General features: G+C 36.7%; 1 protein-coding gene across 5 annotated transcripts in view; it reads right to left on the bottom strand.

Annotated features, from left to right (window-relative positions):
* The window catches only part of SDCCAG8 (SHH signaling and ciliogenesis regulator SDCCAG8), a 120,993-nt gene that overhangs the window by 41,805 nt on the left and 64,648 nt on the right, over positions 1 to 14,540 (bottom strand). For all 5 annotated transcript variants that reach the window (XM_074818362.1, XM_074818363.1, XM_074818360.1 and 2 more), the window contains 3 exons: positions 9,648 to 9,775; positions 7,468 to 7,576; positions 598 to 729 (listed from right to left, as the gene is read on the bottom strand). In XM_074818362.1, coding sequence (XP_074674463.1) covers positions 598 to 729; positions 7,468 to 7,576; positions 9,648 to 9,775 — 369 coding nt within the window. The remainder of the gene's footprint in view (positions 1 to 597; positions 730 to 7,467; positions 7,577 to 9,647; positions 9,776 to 14,540) is intronic.

Consider the following 14,540-nt stretch of genomic DNA (forward strand, 5'->3'; position numbering starts at 1 on the left):
TATTCCATACTAGTCTTGCTGTAGCTGCTCTCAGCTCCTCCTGAGGAAGTCGCTGCTTCTCTGAAAAGGCTAGTGGTGCCTGGATGCTATTACCAGTTCTCTTGTTACTAAGATCTTCAGTAAGATTTGTCTGTTTATACAAGTTAAATATTACTGAGAAAGGTAAGATGGTAAACCCCCAAAATACACCTATTACATGGCATAATGGAATCCACATCTGTACTCTACATTCATATTACTGAATAACCTCCTCTCTCCTTCCTCCCCCCTGCCTTTTTTTTTTTTTTTTTAATATGGTAAGACAATTCATCCAAGTTAGAGCAGAGAACAGCCAAAGCAGCCCACACACATATGTACTAGGCTTAAATTCTTTGGAAGACTATGTTGTTCAAGCTTTCCTTTTATTTATCCAAAATGGCACAAGCAAAAGATGTTACAAAAAAAACTTGACAGAATGCCTGAGGAGGGGGAAGGGGTGGTCATTTTCATAAGGAAAGAATAGTACTTTCAAACAACCTAGTGTCATTTTTATGTTTACACAACACAACAGGTACAGTAGAGCATACCACATACTGACAGATTAACAGGACCTCCTACCTCGACTTCATCCTCTCATGCATTCTCCCATGCTGGATACATTGTTGGTCCAATTCATCATTCCGTTTCTGCATCTTCTCCAATCTGCCATGAAGATACTCTTTTTCCTGACTAAGCTGGTTGACTTCAGATCTACAGAAGTAAAACACAGTGATGATGGATGTTGTCAGATTTCATCCTGCAGTGTGCCATCAATATGTGGCTTCAGCATTTATAAAATTTCATACATGTATATGTAATGCATAAACAGGCTATTACTAGAACTTACAGAAACAAAACACTGTTTCAAATAATCTTAAGACAAAAGAACATGATGCTGAAGGGTATCTGGTAAATATGCCAATGGTAATCACTCAGTCATAGGTTGGCTATGCTAATTTCAGCCTAATTTAAACAGGCTTGTCATTTGGCATTATGTGTTGATGTTAAATAAGATCAATAAATGTAAATTCATACTTGTTAAGCAAGAATTTGGCCAGCATTTTGAAAACACATTTCAAGTTCTTTATTAGTAAAAGCTAACATCTAGTTTAAAAAATGGCTACTAAAAACTTGTTCAACCTTTACGGCACTGTACAGGTTGAACTTTCAATAGCGGTACTGTTTTGGAAACTTTATTAACCTAATATGCCCAAAATGCCATTACACAGATTAAAAAAACCCAAAACACATTAAGATGATAATGAATAAAACCTTAAGAAACAAGGGACAAATCATACAGGCACACCCTCATCTACATAAAACTCAGCACATCCTTTAAGAAAATTAGTCACTTCTAGCAATTCTTATTCTTCACGGGTGAGCAGAGACACCAGATCCATGAATGACCTGGGACTGCTACTTGCTACATCTCTAACCATCAGCCCATGGAGAAACAGGCATGAGCTGTTTCTTAATATCAGGAAAAGATCTCAGATTAAATTGTGATAAAATATACATTATGCACTTGTACAGTTTAACTCTTTGGAAAAGGTTAATGAGAACATGTCAGAATCTGCTATACCATCAGAAAGTAAGAATCAAAAGCAAGCAAATTTGTTTTATGGCATCTGCCACTCCAGATCTTGAGGTTAAAAAGCTTCAGATATATCTTTAAATCATAAACTTAAATATGCTGCAGTTACAGCAGAAAGATACTTTACCTTCCTGGCTGTTACAGAATGCAACAACAACTGACATTCTGAAAAATACAACAAAGTGCAGGGGGGGAAGGAATACTCCTCCCTCAAAAACATGTTGTTACACTGACAAGTCAAATCTGGAAATGACAACATAATCTTTTCATGTTTAAATAGAGAACAATACATGATATCATCTGTGAATCTAAAAGAACTTAGCAAGGGAAACTTTGGAAGAAGACTGTATGTAATTGAATTTAGACAGGGAGTTATAGCTCTATTAAGGAACATCACTGACAAATACATCAGGATCATCCTGATGTATTTGCACATCAAACTTAAATGCACAAGAGTTTCCTGGGCAGGCATGAAACAGTGGGCAGTATGTTCTAGGAAGGTAACCAAAGTTGCATTTTTACACTGATCGTTTAACAGAAATACTGGTTAACTTCAATGTCAGCATTAACAAAGCATTGTCAGTTGGACCAACTGTCATCACACGGTATGAATGCAATCTGTACTTGATACTGATACTGTAAGAAAGACAATCAGTGGATAAAAGCAAAGGTCCACTGCAGAGCTGCTCAACAGAGACCTGACATAACAAAGCCCAACCAAGTAGTAACAGGGACTAAACTCAAGATTGCATTCCTTTTTTGCCAGCAAAATCCAACAACAGCATTTGCCATGTGGGTATGCTGTAAATTATCATGTTTGTAGGGTCTCCCAACTGGGGGATCTTGCTCCTTTTTCTGTATTTATGTGTGGCGGTCTCATTCACGGAAACAGCAGAAGCAACTTTCAAGGTGATAAAAATCAAAGTTTTAAAAGAACTTATTCATCTCCAGCACATTTGAAGATGCCCAAATTCTTTCTGGAAAGATCAAGGGATTCAAATCAATCAAAACCAAAATGCTACTCAAAATTACAATTACTGAAACAAAAGAAAGTACTGAATTAATTGAAAACATGAATAGCATGATCTCTAATCTCTAAAACACATCTCTAAATGCCTGATGCCTTGAACCATGTTACTTGTGTTCTCTTCTCCTAAAACACCTTTTGTAATTACAGTTGAACTCAGCAAAAAAAAATTTCATTCCAGTTAACACATTATTTACATAATGTCCCTTCCAAGTAAATATCTAAGAGTCTGACCACCCAGATTCAAGTATTTAATTACACTGAAATTTTGGAGGACAGCACATATGAAGGGCAGAATGCCTATTAAGGTCAGTGTTAAAAGGTTAATGTGTGTTGGCATTCAAGAGAGAACACCAGTCCCACCACAAGACTGCACACCAAGAGTCTTCATTATCACCTGACAAAGATTCCCTCTGCATCTTTAAATATACCACTCATCCACCTCAGTTTCCAAAGATGAAGATAGGAAACTTATTTCTATGGGATATTTAAATAACTTCAAAATTGTTGGGTTAAAAAAATCCACAAAACCAACCATAATTGTAATAAGCCTGAACAACTGTACTGGACATGGTAGTGCATTTATACTAGGAGTAGCAATTCCACCCAGTCAGGGGCAGGACTGGATCTGTGTAAATGCTTCTGAATCACTCTGCTCCCAAGATGACACAGCAGGGACAGGAGAGAGAGGGAGGCAGGTGCCAAAGTACACAGCCGTGAACTTCAGAGATAGCCTGCACATAATGCCAGGGATGGAGGTAAATTAGAAAAATCTATGCACTAAGTACTACTGGATCTGATGGATGCAGAACAACTAAAGGACACCACACGGACATGCTGATGTTGCTCCACAAGAGCTACTCTGGGTCCAACAGACCAAGCAGTAGGCTGTGGCGGACTTAGAAGAAACTGGAGCGTGCAGACATCTGGAGTGCTCCCATGTGACCTGAACTCTGCATGGAGTTGCACTTCTGCAGACTCAGGCTGGCCCCACAAGTCATACAGCCATGTTAATGGATCTGTGTGTGCTTCTGAGATCTGATACACTCAAAAGACCTATATGAAATCAGTATTATTTCAAAACTGCACAGACCAAAACTACAAGGTCACATGAAAATGTAAATGTAAAATGCATACTTGTAAGTAGATGGGTAATAGATTTTGCCAAACCTCATTTACTTGTCACTACATTAAAAATAATTGATGATCACGGGGTGAGGAGGACAAGGACAACAACAACAACAAACCCCTCTATACTTCTGGATCCATTCAACTACCAAGAAATCCTCAACTTCTATTTAAAAACAAATTTAAGTTTTTATCTACTGTCCTTGCTGGAAGAGTCTTGGAAAAAACAACACAGGTTCCTCCAAAACATTCAAATACTGGCCGCAAGGAACCAGCAAATGTTAAATAGTCACAATTCAAAGTCAGTCTTTGGATATTTTTACAATGAGCTGATTTTTGAACACTGAGGTAGCAAAGCTGCCTTTACTCCTCTGAACTACCTTTTGCATTGCAGTGCTTTTAAAGCACTGCCTTTTCCTAACTTAAAACCAACTGTTTACTTGTACAGCAATTAAATGCTCTAAAATATTTTCTGCTGACACAGTATTGTTGCATATAGTTTTAATGACAGACTGTTTCACATCTTCGTACAGCTACCTTCAACAAACATTTCACTCCTGGTATTGAGCGCAATGACTGCAGTCAACCAAACATGCAGAAAAATAGTTCAGCCGGGTGTGTGTTCTTTACTTCAATTAAACTCACACAGTTGGATGCCTGCTGTTGCCAAACCAGTAATATAATTTATACATTATAGTCCGAACAGTAAAACTACACTAAAAGTCATTTAACAATATTTATAACATCATAAAATACAGTGTTAAAATATATGAACTGCAATATGTACCAAAATTATAAAATTTGTTTCTCATCATCAGTGATTAAAACCAGGATCATTGCTCTAGCTTCAATACTCACAACCCTGGTGACAGATTAGAATTCAAATCTTAATGATCAATTTACAATTAACAAGATAGAAGTGAAACAAATTAAACCAACCATTATATATAACGAGACCCAATGGACTCCCATTGTTCCCCTTAATTACAAAACGCAAATCACAAATACACAGTGGGTAGTGTTAAGCATTAATCTACAACCTAGAAACTCAGACAGTGACAATCAGAGAAAAAAACCCTAACAAAATAACAGAGAAGAAATCAACAAAGGACTATGTTTTTAAACATGCCTATGCATACAAAAACCTTCACAGACACTATCTTCTTTCTGCACAGCTTGAGGGGTTTACAATTTGTCTGACATTGTCTTTCTGAAGCTTTTCTAATCCTGTGGAGGGGCTAGCTCACAAAAATGGTTCCAGCTTACATATAAACAAGAAAACTTCAGTTTAGATTTCTCAGAAAACCTGCATTAAATATAAAAATATACGTGCAATTCAGACGTGTCCCACTGAAATGCTGCAAATAGGCAGTTGTCTCAGATAAATTTGAAATGCCTCTTATTACAAACGGGCCCTTTACTTCCTATCAAACCCCACAAATTTTATATAAACTTACTCTTTCATCTGTTATTAAAAAAGCTTGAGTGTTTTACCAATTAAATAATGGTATTGCTAGTATACAGTTATTTCTTAACCCCATGGAAATTAAGGCACAAAGATTCTAGAACCATAGCAAGAAAATACACATCCAGGTCCAAAATTTGTAAAGCCAAAACCATGAAAAAACATGGAAAAAATCTTTTTCATGCAAACTGCTGCTTCATGATCTGCTTCTATTTATGTACCTGAGAACCAAGTTATAAAATCTTCCAAGAATTATTACTTTTTTTCAGAAGACAAAGATACAGCATTCTGCCCCAGAATTGTGCTTTTACCCTACATCCAGTGACAATGACCATGAAGATTGCATTTCAGAGAGATGCTAGTGAAAGTTACATACTGTTATTATGCATTTAAAACTTTGCTGAAGTAATTTTTTGCATCTGATCTCCTGATCACATCACTTTTTGAAGCCATCTCTTAGTTTACAGTTTTCCACCATCTCCAGTTCCATCTTTCTACTCTCATTTTCACATGCTTTCTTTGTCCCTACCTATTTCTCCATTTTTGTTACTGACTGCAGCAGCTCCCACTCCAATGAAGGCAAGCTCAAGCTATTTTAGGGCCACTTCTCAGAACTGCTTTCATACATTCTTCCATACTGTCTCTTGTGCAAAATATACCACTTTTTGGAGATCCAAGAGGGCTCCTCTTCCCTTTTTCAGGTTCTTGACATAGTCAGCTAATGCTGCTAGGTGGAGAAACACTTGGCAATCTCTGGTATTTATTTTCAGAGAATAATGTGTTTTCACAGTATGTTTTCTGTCTTTCCTTCATCCTTTTACAGTTACTAGTCTGTGACTGTGAGCTCTAGCAACAAAGTCTGTGTGCATTTTTATTGCTGGAATAATAATATGATTTGAATCTATTTAGATTTTGTATTACTTTAGCAGAGGAGCTCTGCTTTTTCAGAAGGAAAATTCTGTCTGCTTCTCTCTCAAGCACCCATCACAACATTTGCAAGGGAAGATTGCTTACATTTCCTCAAGTTTCTCATTTCTTCCCCAAAAACTCTGGATGGGATTCATCCCCCAACTTCAGCCACTTAACAGATAGTCAATACTTTATATTCAGTGGAAAGTAGGATGGGCAGTGGAGGCAGTACCTGTGGGAAGCATCATATATATTTTGTTTTCATATATATATATATATACACATATATGTCTGTCATCTACTTATATCATTCCACTTTGACCATTCCTGGAAACAGGATATTAGGATAAATGAGCTCTCTCCCTGAGTGAGTGTTGCCCCTGTAATGTTACCTCAACAGGATGACTAAATCTGCCCAGCAGAAGAAGAATCCTATCTTGAAAACCAATTTTATCTTCGCTGAAAGTTTTCTTTACTTCACATTAGCCATGTGAGATGAATCCTACCCTTAATTACCAAATTCACTTTGTATGAAATTTACAGAAGTTGCAGAATGTCAACTCACCACTTCAAGTCCCATTTACTACTCTAAATATGAACCCTGAAGAAAGTTTCAACAGAGACTATTTTCATACTTAAAAATGTAAAAAAAAATTACTGGTATAGAATTACTTTTTTTTTTTTTTTAAATTTAAAAAAAGACAGTCCTGTCATATAGAACTTTTAAATGGATACCTTCATACTTTTTAATCTATTTAAATCAGTTATTGCTTCCAGGTTTTGTTCTTTTCCTGAATTTTTAATAGCTTTGTATTTAGATCTGCTATTGATTTTAACAAAAGCACCACATAACAAGCAGTGGCAGAATCAGAGCTTCAGTGACAAGCAATTTTGACAACAATTATTTCAGAGATAATTATTCAGTGTGTAGTATTGTGAATGGAGTAAATAATTAAACGAATATATTACATTTTTGAGAACTTTAAATATTTAGTATTTTTCATATGATTTCAGATAATTGTAGCTCTGTTCACAATTTTCCACTCTTCATATTAAGAATATGAACATCAGAAAGAAAGTAGCATGCAATTTTTACAGTGCAATTGTTTAAGAAATTTGAAGTAATAGCCAGAAACATAATCTGAAAAGCAGAAAATTAGAATTATCCTGGATAAAAATCCATCTACGTTTCTTAAGTGGCATATATTATATAGAGATGATGTGTAATACCTGGGACAAGATGAATAATAATAAATATTAAAATATAAATAAAAAATAAGAAAACATGTCCTAATAAAAGGGACAGGATAAGAAAAATATACTAACCTGTATTTTTCTGACATTTGTTCCAACTTCCTTGCCAACACACAACATTCTTCCTTTAATTTTGATATGAATGTATTCTGGGAGGTCAGCAATGAATCCAGTTCATTTACTAGAAATTATAAAATTATAAAAACTAGAAATTTATTTTACAACTATATAAATTTATAGATAATTTAGAAACAATTTTATACATTCTTAATTTATTTCCTCTAGATCCTTCTGGTTTCTGTATGTTTTTTAAACTTTAGCTACTTGGGCATGGAATTATGACATCATCATTCACCAAATAAAGACTCTATAAGCTAACCTGAAGTGTTAAAGCTATGTTGCAACTGAATCAGGTCTTATATGAGAATAATCACCATGAAGGCTATGTATCTAATCTGGTGGGTTTGCTTTTTAGCTGGAAGTTCATTGACATTTCTGGAGGAATAAAATTGGCAAGCCATGCCTTAGCAGTCTTTTGCTTGCTCAACTGGTGCAGAGGATACACTGGCAACCCAAACACTCGCACTGTAGACTCATTTCATTCTCTCCTTAAAAAAGGAGTTCTTTTATTTACTGGGTCCTGCACTTACTATGATTAATGTATTTTCTTCTCTTTAGTGATAAGATATAGACTTATCGTTCAGTGACAGTTGCAATGAAACCATTTTATAAATTAATTTTCAGGTACTATCAGTTTCAGCTGCACCAAAACTCGTGACCTAGAAATCAAGCATTTTTATTCTTTCAAAAGGAAGATACTGCAAAATGATGTTTCTTGATTTCTACTTTTAAAATCAGAGAAAGAGAGATGACTGTTACCCAAATTCCTTGTATGTGTGTAGGATCATAATACACAAGTGTTTCTTTATGTACATAATAAATGTACAACTCCTTCTAATCCTACTAGAGATATATAAAAACAAACTCAGCTGTAATGTTGTTTCAGGGTAAATGACACATCTTTTGTGCAAAATTACACTTGGTCATATGCAGATGTGCTGGCTAGAGTAGGGAAAAACGTTTCTGAGAGCTCCTTTTCTTTTCCTACTGTGTAGACAGCAGCCATAATGTAGCTGTTTGCATTCCCTGAACACATGGAAAGGTCCTCTAGTACTGTGATAATGCTGAAAAAAAGGCAGAAAATCAGATAGCAGATGTAAATGTGCCTGCTACCTCAGATGTTATCTGACACTGCTTAGGATTAATACATGCTATGTTATTTTTCTAAAGGTATTGTAGGACTGGTGGGTAAAAATGGTATTTTACTAAGCATATGAATATAACATGCTCCATAAGAGCTGAAGCTCTTCCTCCTTTCCATGCTCAGGGGCTAGAGATTTCCTCTCTAAAAATTTCTTTCTTCTGTTTCTCATATGCACCTTTATTAATGTTGTTGGCATAGTACTTCACAATAACAAAAGGCTTTTTTTGTTTATTTGGAAAACCCATTTTACTTCCAGATTAAAGGTTAGAAGTTACTGACCAGCTAAGTCAATGTAGTGAAGTCTCCTATTCGGAGAACCTGAAGTATGCAAGGATTAAACATATTTCTTGTAGATTTTGGGGGGGGGGGGGGCACATGGTAATACTAAAAATGTTTGAGGCTGCAAAGATTAAATAAAGGAACATATCAATTTGGAGCCAGTGAATTACATCCAGCTGCGACAGTGAATTAAGAACCGATTAATGGCTAAAGCTTTTCTCCAGTTTGGATGCCGAAGCAAACTCATTAAGCTTTTAGAGTAGCTATAATGTGTGTACTGTGGGAACTGTTCAATGCTATTCAGGAGACTTTAACTGTAAGCTCAGAGCATTTCCCGCAGAGCTTCTGATGCTATTTTCTTTATATAACATGTGTGCCTGAAAATCCAGCCAAAAACAAGCCCTTTGTTTTTCTACTTTGTTGTGGTCTCTCTCAGCTTTACGTTTCTTGAACACAGGTAAATAAACTCATAATCCAGATGGTGCAACAGATGTGAGAGCAGCACTCTGAAATCAACAGACAGTGGGCAATACTTTCCATTTTCTCTTTTAAACGCTAACTAATATGTAATTCGGAATCTCCGGTGTAGTTAGCATCTGCTCCCTTCGGCCAGCCAAAGGTTACAGGTGTTCCTGATGTCATTTCACAGTAAGGCGTGGGCCTGGCTTGTGAGTGAGTGCCCAGGCTCTAATCTTTCCCTACCACCTACCAGTTTTCTCATGCTGGGCCTCCATTTGCTGCATCTTCTGTGTCAGCTCCTGCTCTCTTTGCTGGGCCTGAAGGGCTCGGGCCTTTGCTTCATTGCTAATGCTGTGCTGAATGCTCTCTTTCTCCAATCTGCAAAAAAACCCAACCAAATAAGAAATAAAGAAAAATAAAAACCACATACTGAAGATGATAAATTAAAAAGGCGAAGCAGAATATTAAATTAACAATAACAACAAAAAAAATATCTGGCCATGCTTTTCACATTCCCCTCCCACTTCAGGTTACACAAACTGACCTTTCTCTTACAATGTCAAACATTCTCCAGTGACTAGTAGAAAACAGATAAAAAATATGATCTATTTCCGGAGCGAAAATTAGCCTTTCAGACAAAAATATGATTTTATTTTTAAAAATTTTAAACACGACTTCTTTTTCATAAGAAAGTTCCCCAACATGCACTTTGCATTGAACAGACTATTTGCATTTTCTTTTAAATGCTATTTATTTAATTCTGCAATGAAGCTAAGGGACCTGACCCTGAGATGGACTGGTTCCCAGTGAACCAGCAGGAGATAAGTCAATGGGAGCGATTGCCACAGTGCTCATAATACAGCTACTCTGAAAGCTTAATGAGTTTTCTTAAGCAACCAAACAAGTTTTAACTATTAATTTATGTAAATAGGAGATGAATGCATCCATTACAATAGCGAAAACTGTTAGCACCACACAGGCCCAGCCCCTTGCGGTTCTTCTCACTGGGGGGTTGTACAGGAAGGTCTAAAGCCCAGTCATATTATCGAAGTAAGCAGGCAAGAGAGCAATTTACTTGACCAGATATGCAAGATGGGGCAATCTACTCCTGAGGCAAAACAAATGCTAGACTACCACACTCCATTGAAGCATTTTATTTAAAGCAAGCCAAGCAATAACAGCATGGAAAATAAAAACCCAAAAAGATATATGCATATAAATTAGAAAAGGTCCTAAACTGCAAATTTGTATCTAGACTTTCCCAAAGGTCGTGAATATTTATCTGGTGCACACTAGGATCCAGATTCAAAATTTCAGTGAGTTCACACATATCAGGATTGATTTCTAGATTTCAAATGACATATATGCACACACTTCTCTACTGAAAGTACATTTAATAGCTTGGGATAGGTTTCAATAAAGTCTTATAAATGTGTTTTATTCTAGGGATAATACATATTGCAGGGGACTACAAAACAGAACACGGGCATAGATCATGTAAGGATAAAGCCACATCTCATGTGGTTGCTGCACTTAACCTTTGGACTGGTGCCTAATAACCCATCCGAGATATTGCAATATCTCAGCATGACACTCACAATGTTAAATCTTCTCTCTTAAATTTACCCCAAAGCAATACAAATGGTGGGTCACATTACACTAATTCCTGGTCCTGATGTTGCAAGCCCTACCTTAGGCAAAACTCCCTTTGAAATCACAGACAGTTTTTTCTGAGGTAAGACTGAGAATGATTTGACACAGCAAATACGTTTAGATAGCAAGAATATTATAGTGTTAAGGAAACAAAGCACATTTTTCAAGGAAATGTCATACATTGAACTGCACTTTATCATAACATTCTCAGAATTACTTTGTAACCATATTGGAGTTATCCTATGGAGTGATGCTTGCATCATTTCCTAAGTGTAAGCTCCGAATATGGAAAGCATTACTGTGAAAAATCCTTCCATATTTGCTGGGAACCAGCCTATTTAAACCCCTTCCCTCCTTTCAAACGTCTTTTTACCTTCAGACAGTTGTCATGAGCACCGGACTGCTCAAAAAAACACACCAGCACCCAACACATCCCCCAAACACTTTCAGCTAAAGAAAGTGGCAGTAGCACAGTATTTTATTTAATAGCGTCTCATGTGAGATGGCTGTGTGCAGTTGGGTGCTGTGCTGTCATCTGGCACACAGCTGGCTGGCTAGCATTCTGCTGGGGGTAGCCTTCAGCATCTATCAAGCTGCACAGCTCAAGCTACCAAGGAAAGCCTGTAAAGGTCCGTTCCTCGTTGCTAGGGTCCCTCCTGTTGACCACATGTTAAAGGGCAAGTTCAAAATAATTGGAGAATCTATTGTCACCAGAAACACTCTCTTGCTAAGGGGATACATCCAAAAAAGCCACTCACCTATGCTACTTACTGTATAGAGCAAACTAGCAGGAGCTCAGAAACCGTGGATGCATGGTGAGTTCCCTATGGCTGATGTGTATATGGGGTGGGTGAAAATAGATTAGTTTATGCAGTGGATAAAAGCTCAACTGTAAGACTAGGAAAACACAGGTAAGTCTTACACAGAAGGGTATCTGACTAGTTTCAATCCTAGCACCTAGAAAATTTTGGGATTAAGACACATTCAGTGCGTCATAAAGAGCAATATCTGATGTGCCTAGAGCTGCTAAGGAACAAAAAAATTTCCTGGAGTCAAAGCTGTCTAAACTGAGTGGCAAGTCTTTCACCCACACCTTGAATTGACACCTTCCCTGCTCTCTAAATTCAATCTCTCTGCCCTCCTACAGAAAATTTCTCCAACACAATTTATATATACAGAGAAAAAAGAAAAAAAACAACAAACAAACAAAAAACCCCATGGCTAAAACATGCAGAAGGCAGCCCAAGAGGTTTCAGGAGCTACTGGTAACATTCCTGCTACAACCAGCAAATACTGCAGGAGTTTTAGAAGGTTTGACACTGGCTGCTTATTTGCAATAACTCTTAATTGTGAAAGAAGGGGAGCTTGATTTAAGAAAAAGAAAAGCTATGGACTGTAGACAGAAGGAAACAGTTATACCCCTCCAGCATTAGTGTGAAGATATCAGAAGTCTTCTCCTACAAAGACTTCAGAATTTCTCATATTGACTAAAGGAAAGAGACAATGTAAAATAAAGCAACAGCAGCCTAATTTTGATGACAGAAGATCTGAATCAGAAATGATAGCTAAAGATTAACTGTAACAGAACTTTTTAAAGCACCATCTATAGTATCAAAAAAAGCAAAGTGATTAAAGTGCAGCAGCCTGTTCTCTGCTAGAATGCAAACACTGAATCAAAATCGGAGACAGTAGCAAAAATTACAGTTCTTTCACACAGTATCCATTGTAAAACACTAAATAAATGCCTATCTGATAATAATTCTGGATTTGACCATAACAGTGATCAGTTCTACTAAAGCAGAAGCATTGAACTCATGGTGACTTTCATTTTTGTGACATTAAGTCAGAAGCAACCAAGGACTCATTCACATCGGAGGCAAGCTCAAGCTCTCCTTGAGCCCTGTTCCAAAGTGCAAGTTTTCCACAGTGATTTTAGTTCTAAACACTGATTGTTCTGAGCCTGAGTTACAGCTGTTAAGAGCAGCTTACTTAGTTAACTTGTTCACATATCTCAATGAACTGGATACTGGTTTGCAGTGACTGAAAGCTATGCTTTCTAAATATTCTTGGCCAAAAAAAAAAAAAAAAGGCACAGTAAACTGTAGCTTATAGCACAGGAAGAAAAACAAAACTGCCATCACTTGCAAACCTTAAGAAAAATCCTTGCTTGAAATTAAGTGAAAATTTACTTTGAGCTCAAAGCTAACATAAAAGTATGCTGGCTGAATTTGAGTCACCAGAATTAATAAAAAAGCCCTTTCCCACCACTAACAAACAAAAACTGGATCACAGCTATATTTTCAATAGAAGACTGCTCTCTGTCAAATGGCTTTGAAGTAAAGAAAAAGGAAGGATGTAAAGACTAGTGATGTGAAAGACATATCTGACATAAATAATAGCTCATCAATTTTTGACTAGAAAAGAACTAGATTGATAAAACTTTGAATGCCACAATGCAGTTCAATAGTCAGTATTTCTGCAAGAGTCTTTTTGCTTTAGTAACAGTAAAAATAGAAAATGAAAAAATACAGGATGAGTCTCAAATGTAGAATTAGGCCTCTGACTGAAGGTTGTCAGTAAGTCTTCTGACAAAGCAACCATAACGTGAAGCAACCATGCTTTCTATATTGACTACTTGATTTTTCCATGAGATCAACATGTGACATTTTGTAAAAAGCTAACGGATCCATTAGTAAGGACTATGAACTTAATTGAACAAATTAAAATACTCTAGCAATTATCTAGAGGTTATCATAACCTTATTTTAGACATCTTCATTTCTTATTAATTATAGTGAAAACTGTAATTATATAATATTTTAGGTTTTCATATATACTTACTTTAAACTGGACTTCATAAATTATTGTAGTAGCTGGCATTTAGTGTTCCAAACATTTGAGGTATCTGAACTAATACAATTGTTGGTCTAAATAATGACCAGTCCTGGAACTCAGCGCCAACACTCATACTTGGGCAGCAAGAGGACCAGTTGAGCCTAACACTGATGGTTTTACTACATGCCTCAGTGGTCAAGCACAGCTCTCTTTCCTAGATAACACATAGCCAAGTGGGTCTGTGAACTACTGCACAACAAATCACCTCAGAACTAGGAAAGCACTCAGCTAAGGGCTCCCTCAGCTCTTCCAGAGGAAACGGGCTTTCTCTCCCAGTATTTTTGAAAACAAATGTGTAGCAGAAGTTTCTCTATACCAAATTGAAAAATAGTTTCGAGAAGTTACCCAAGCACTTAATTCCCAGTACCTTTAACTCAATCTGGCCTGAGGGCCCTCAAATCAATTAGAGCAGTCTTGAAAATAAGACTTGAAAGCCTACCTGAATTAGGAACCCTAAAGATTTTAGCCAATAGCTTTAGGTACAAAGGCTCATCAATGTTTTATTCAGTCTACTTTGCAAACTTTTCATGATATAGATCTAGTGGACTGTCCATTACAAGCAGCTTTGTGAACCACCTTCTTATAGGCTATTTCAT

Source organism: Strix aluco, chromosome 3 (genome assembly GCF_031877795.1).
Source record: "Strix aluco isolate bStrAlu1 chromosome 3, bStrAlu1.hap1, whole genome shotgun sequence".
Classification (NCBI taxonomy): Eukaryota; Metazoa; Chordata; class Aves; order Strigiformes; family Strigidae; genus Strix; species Strix aluco.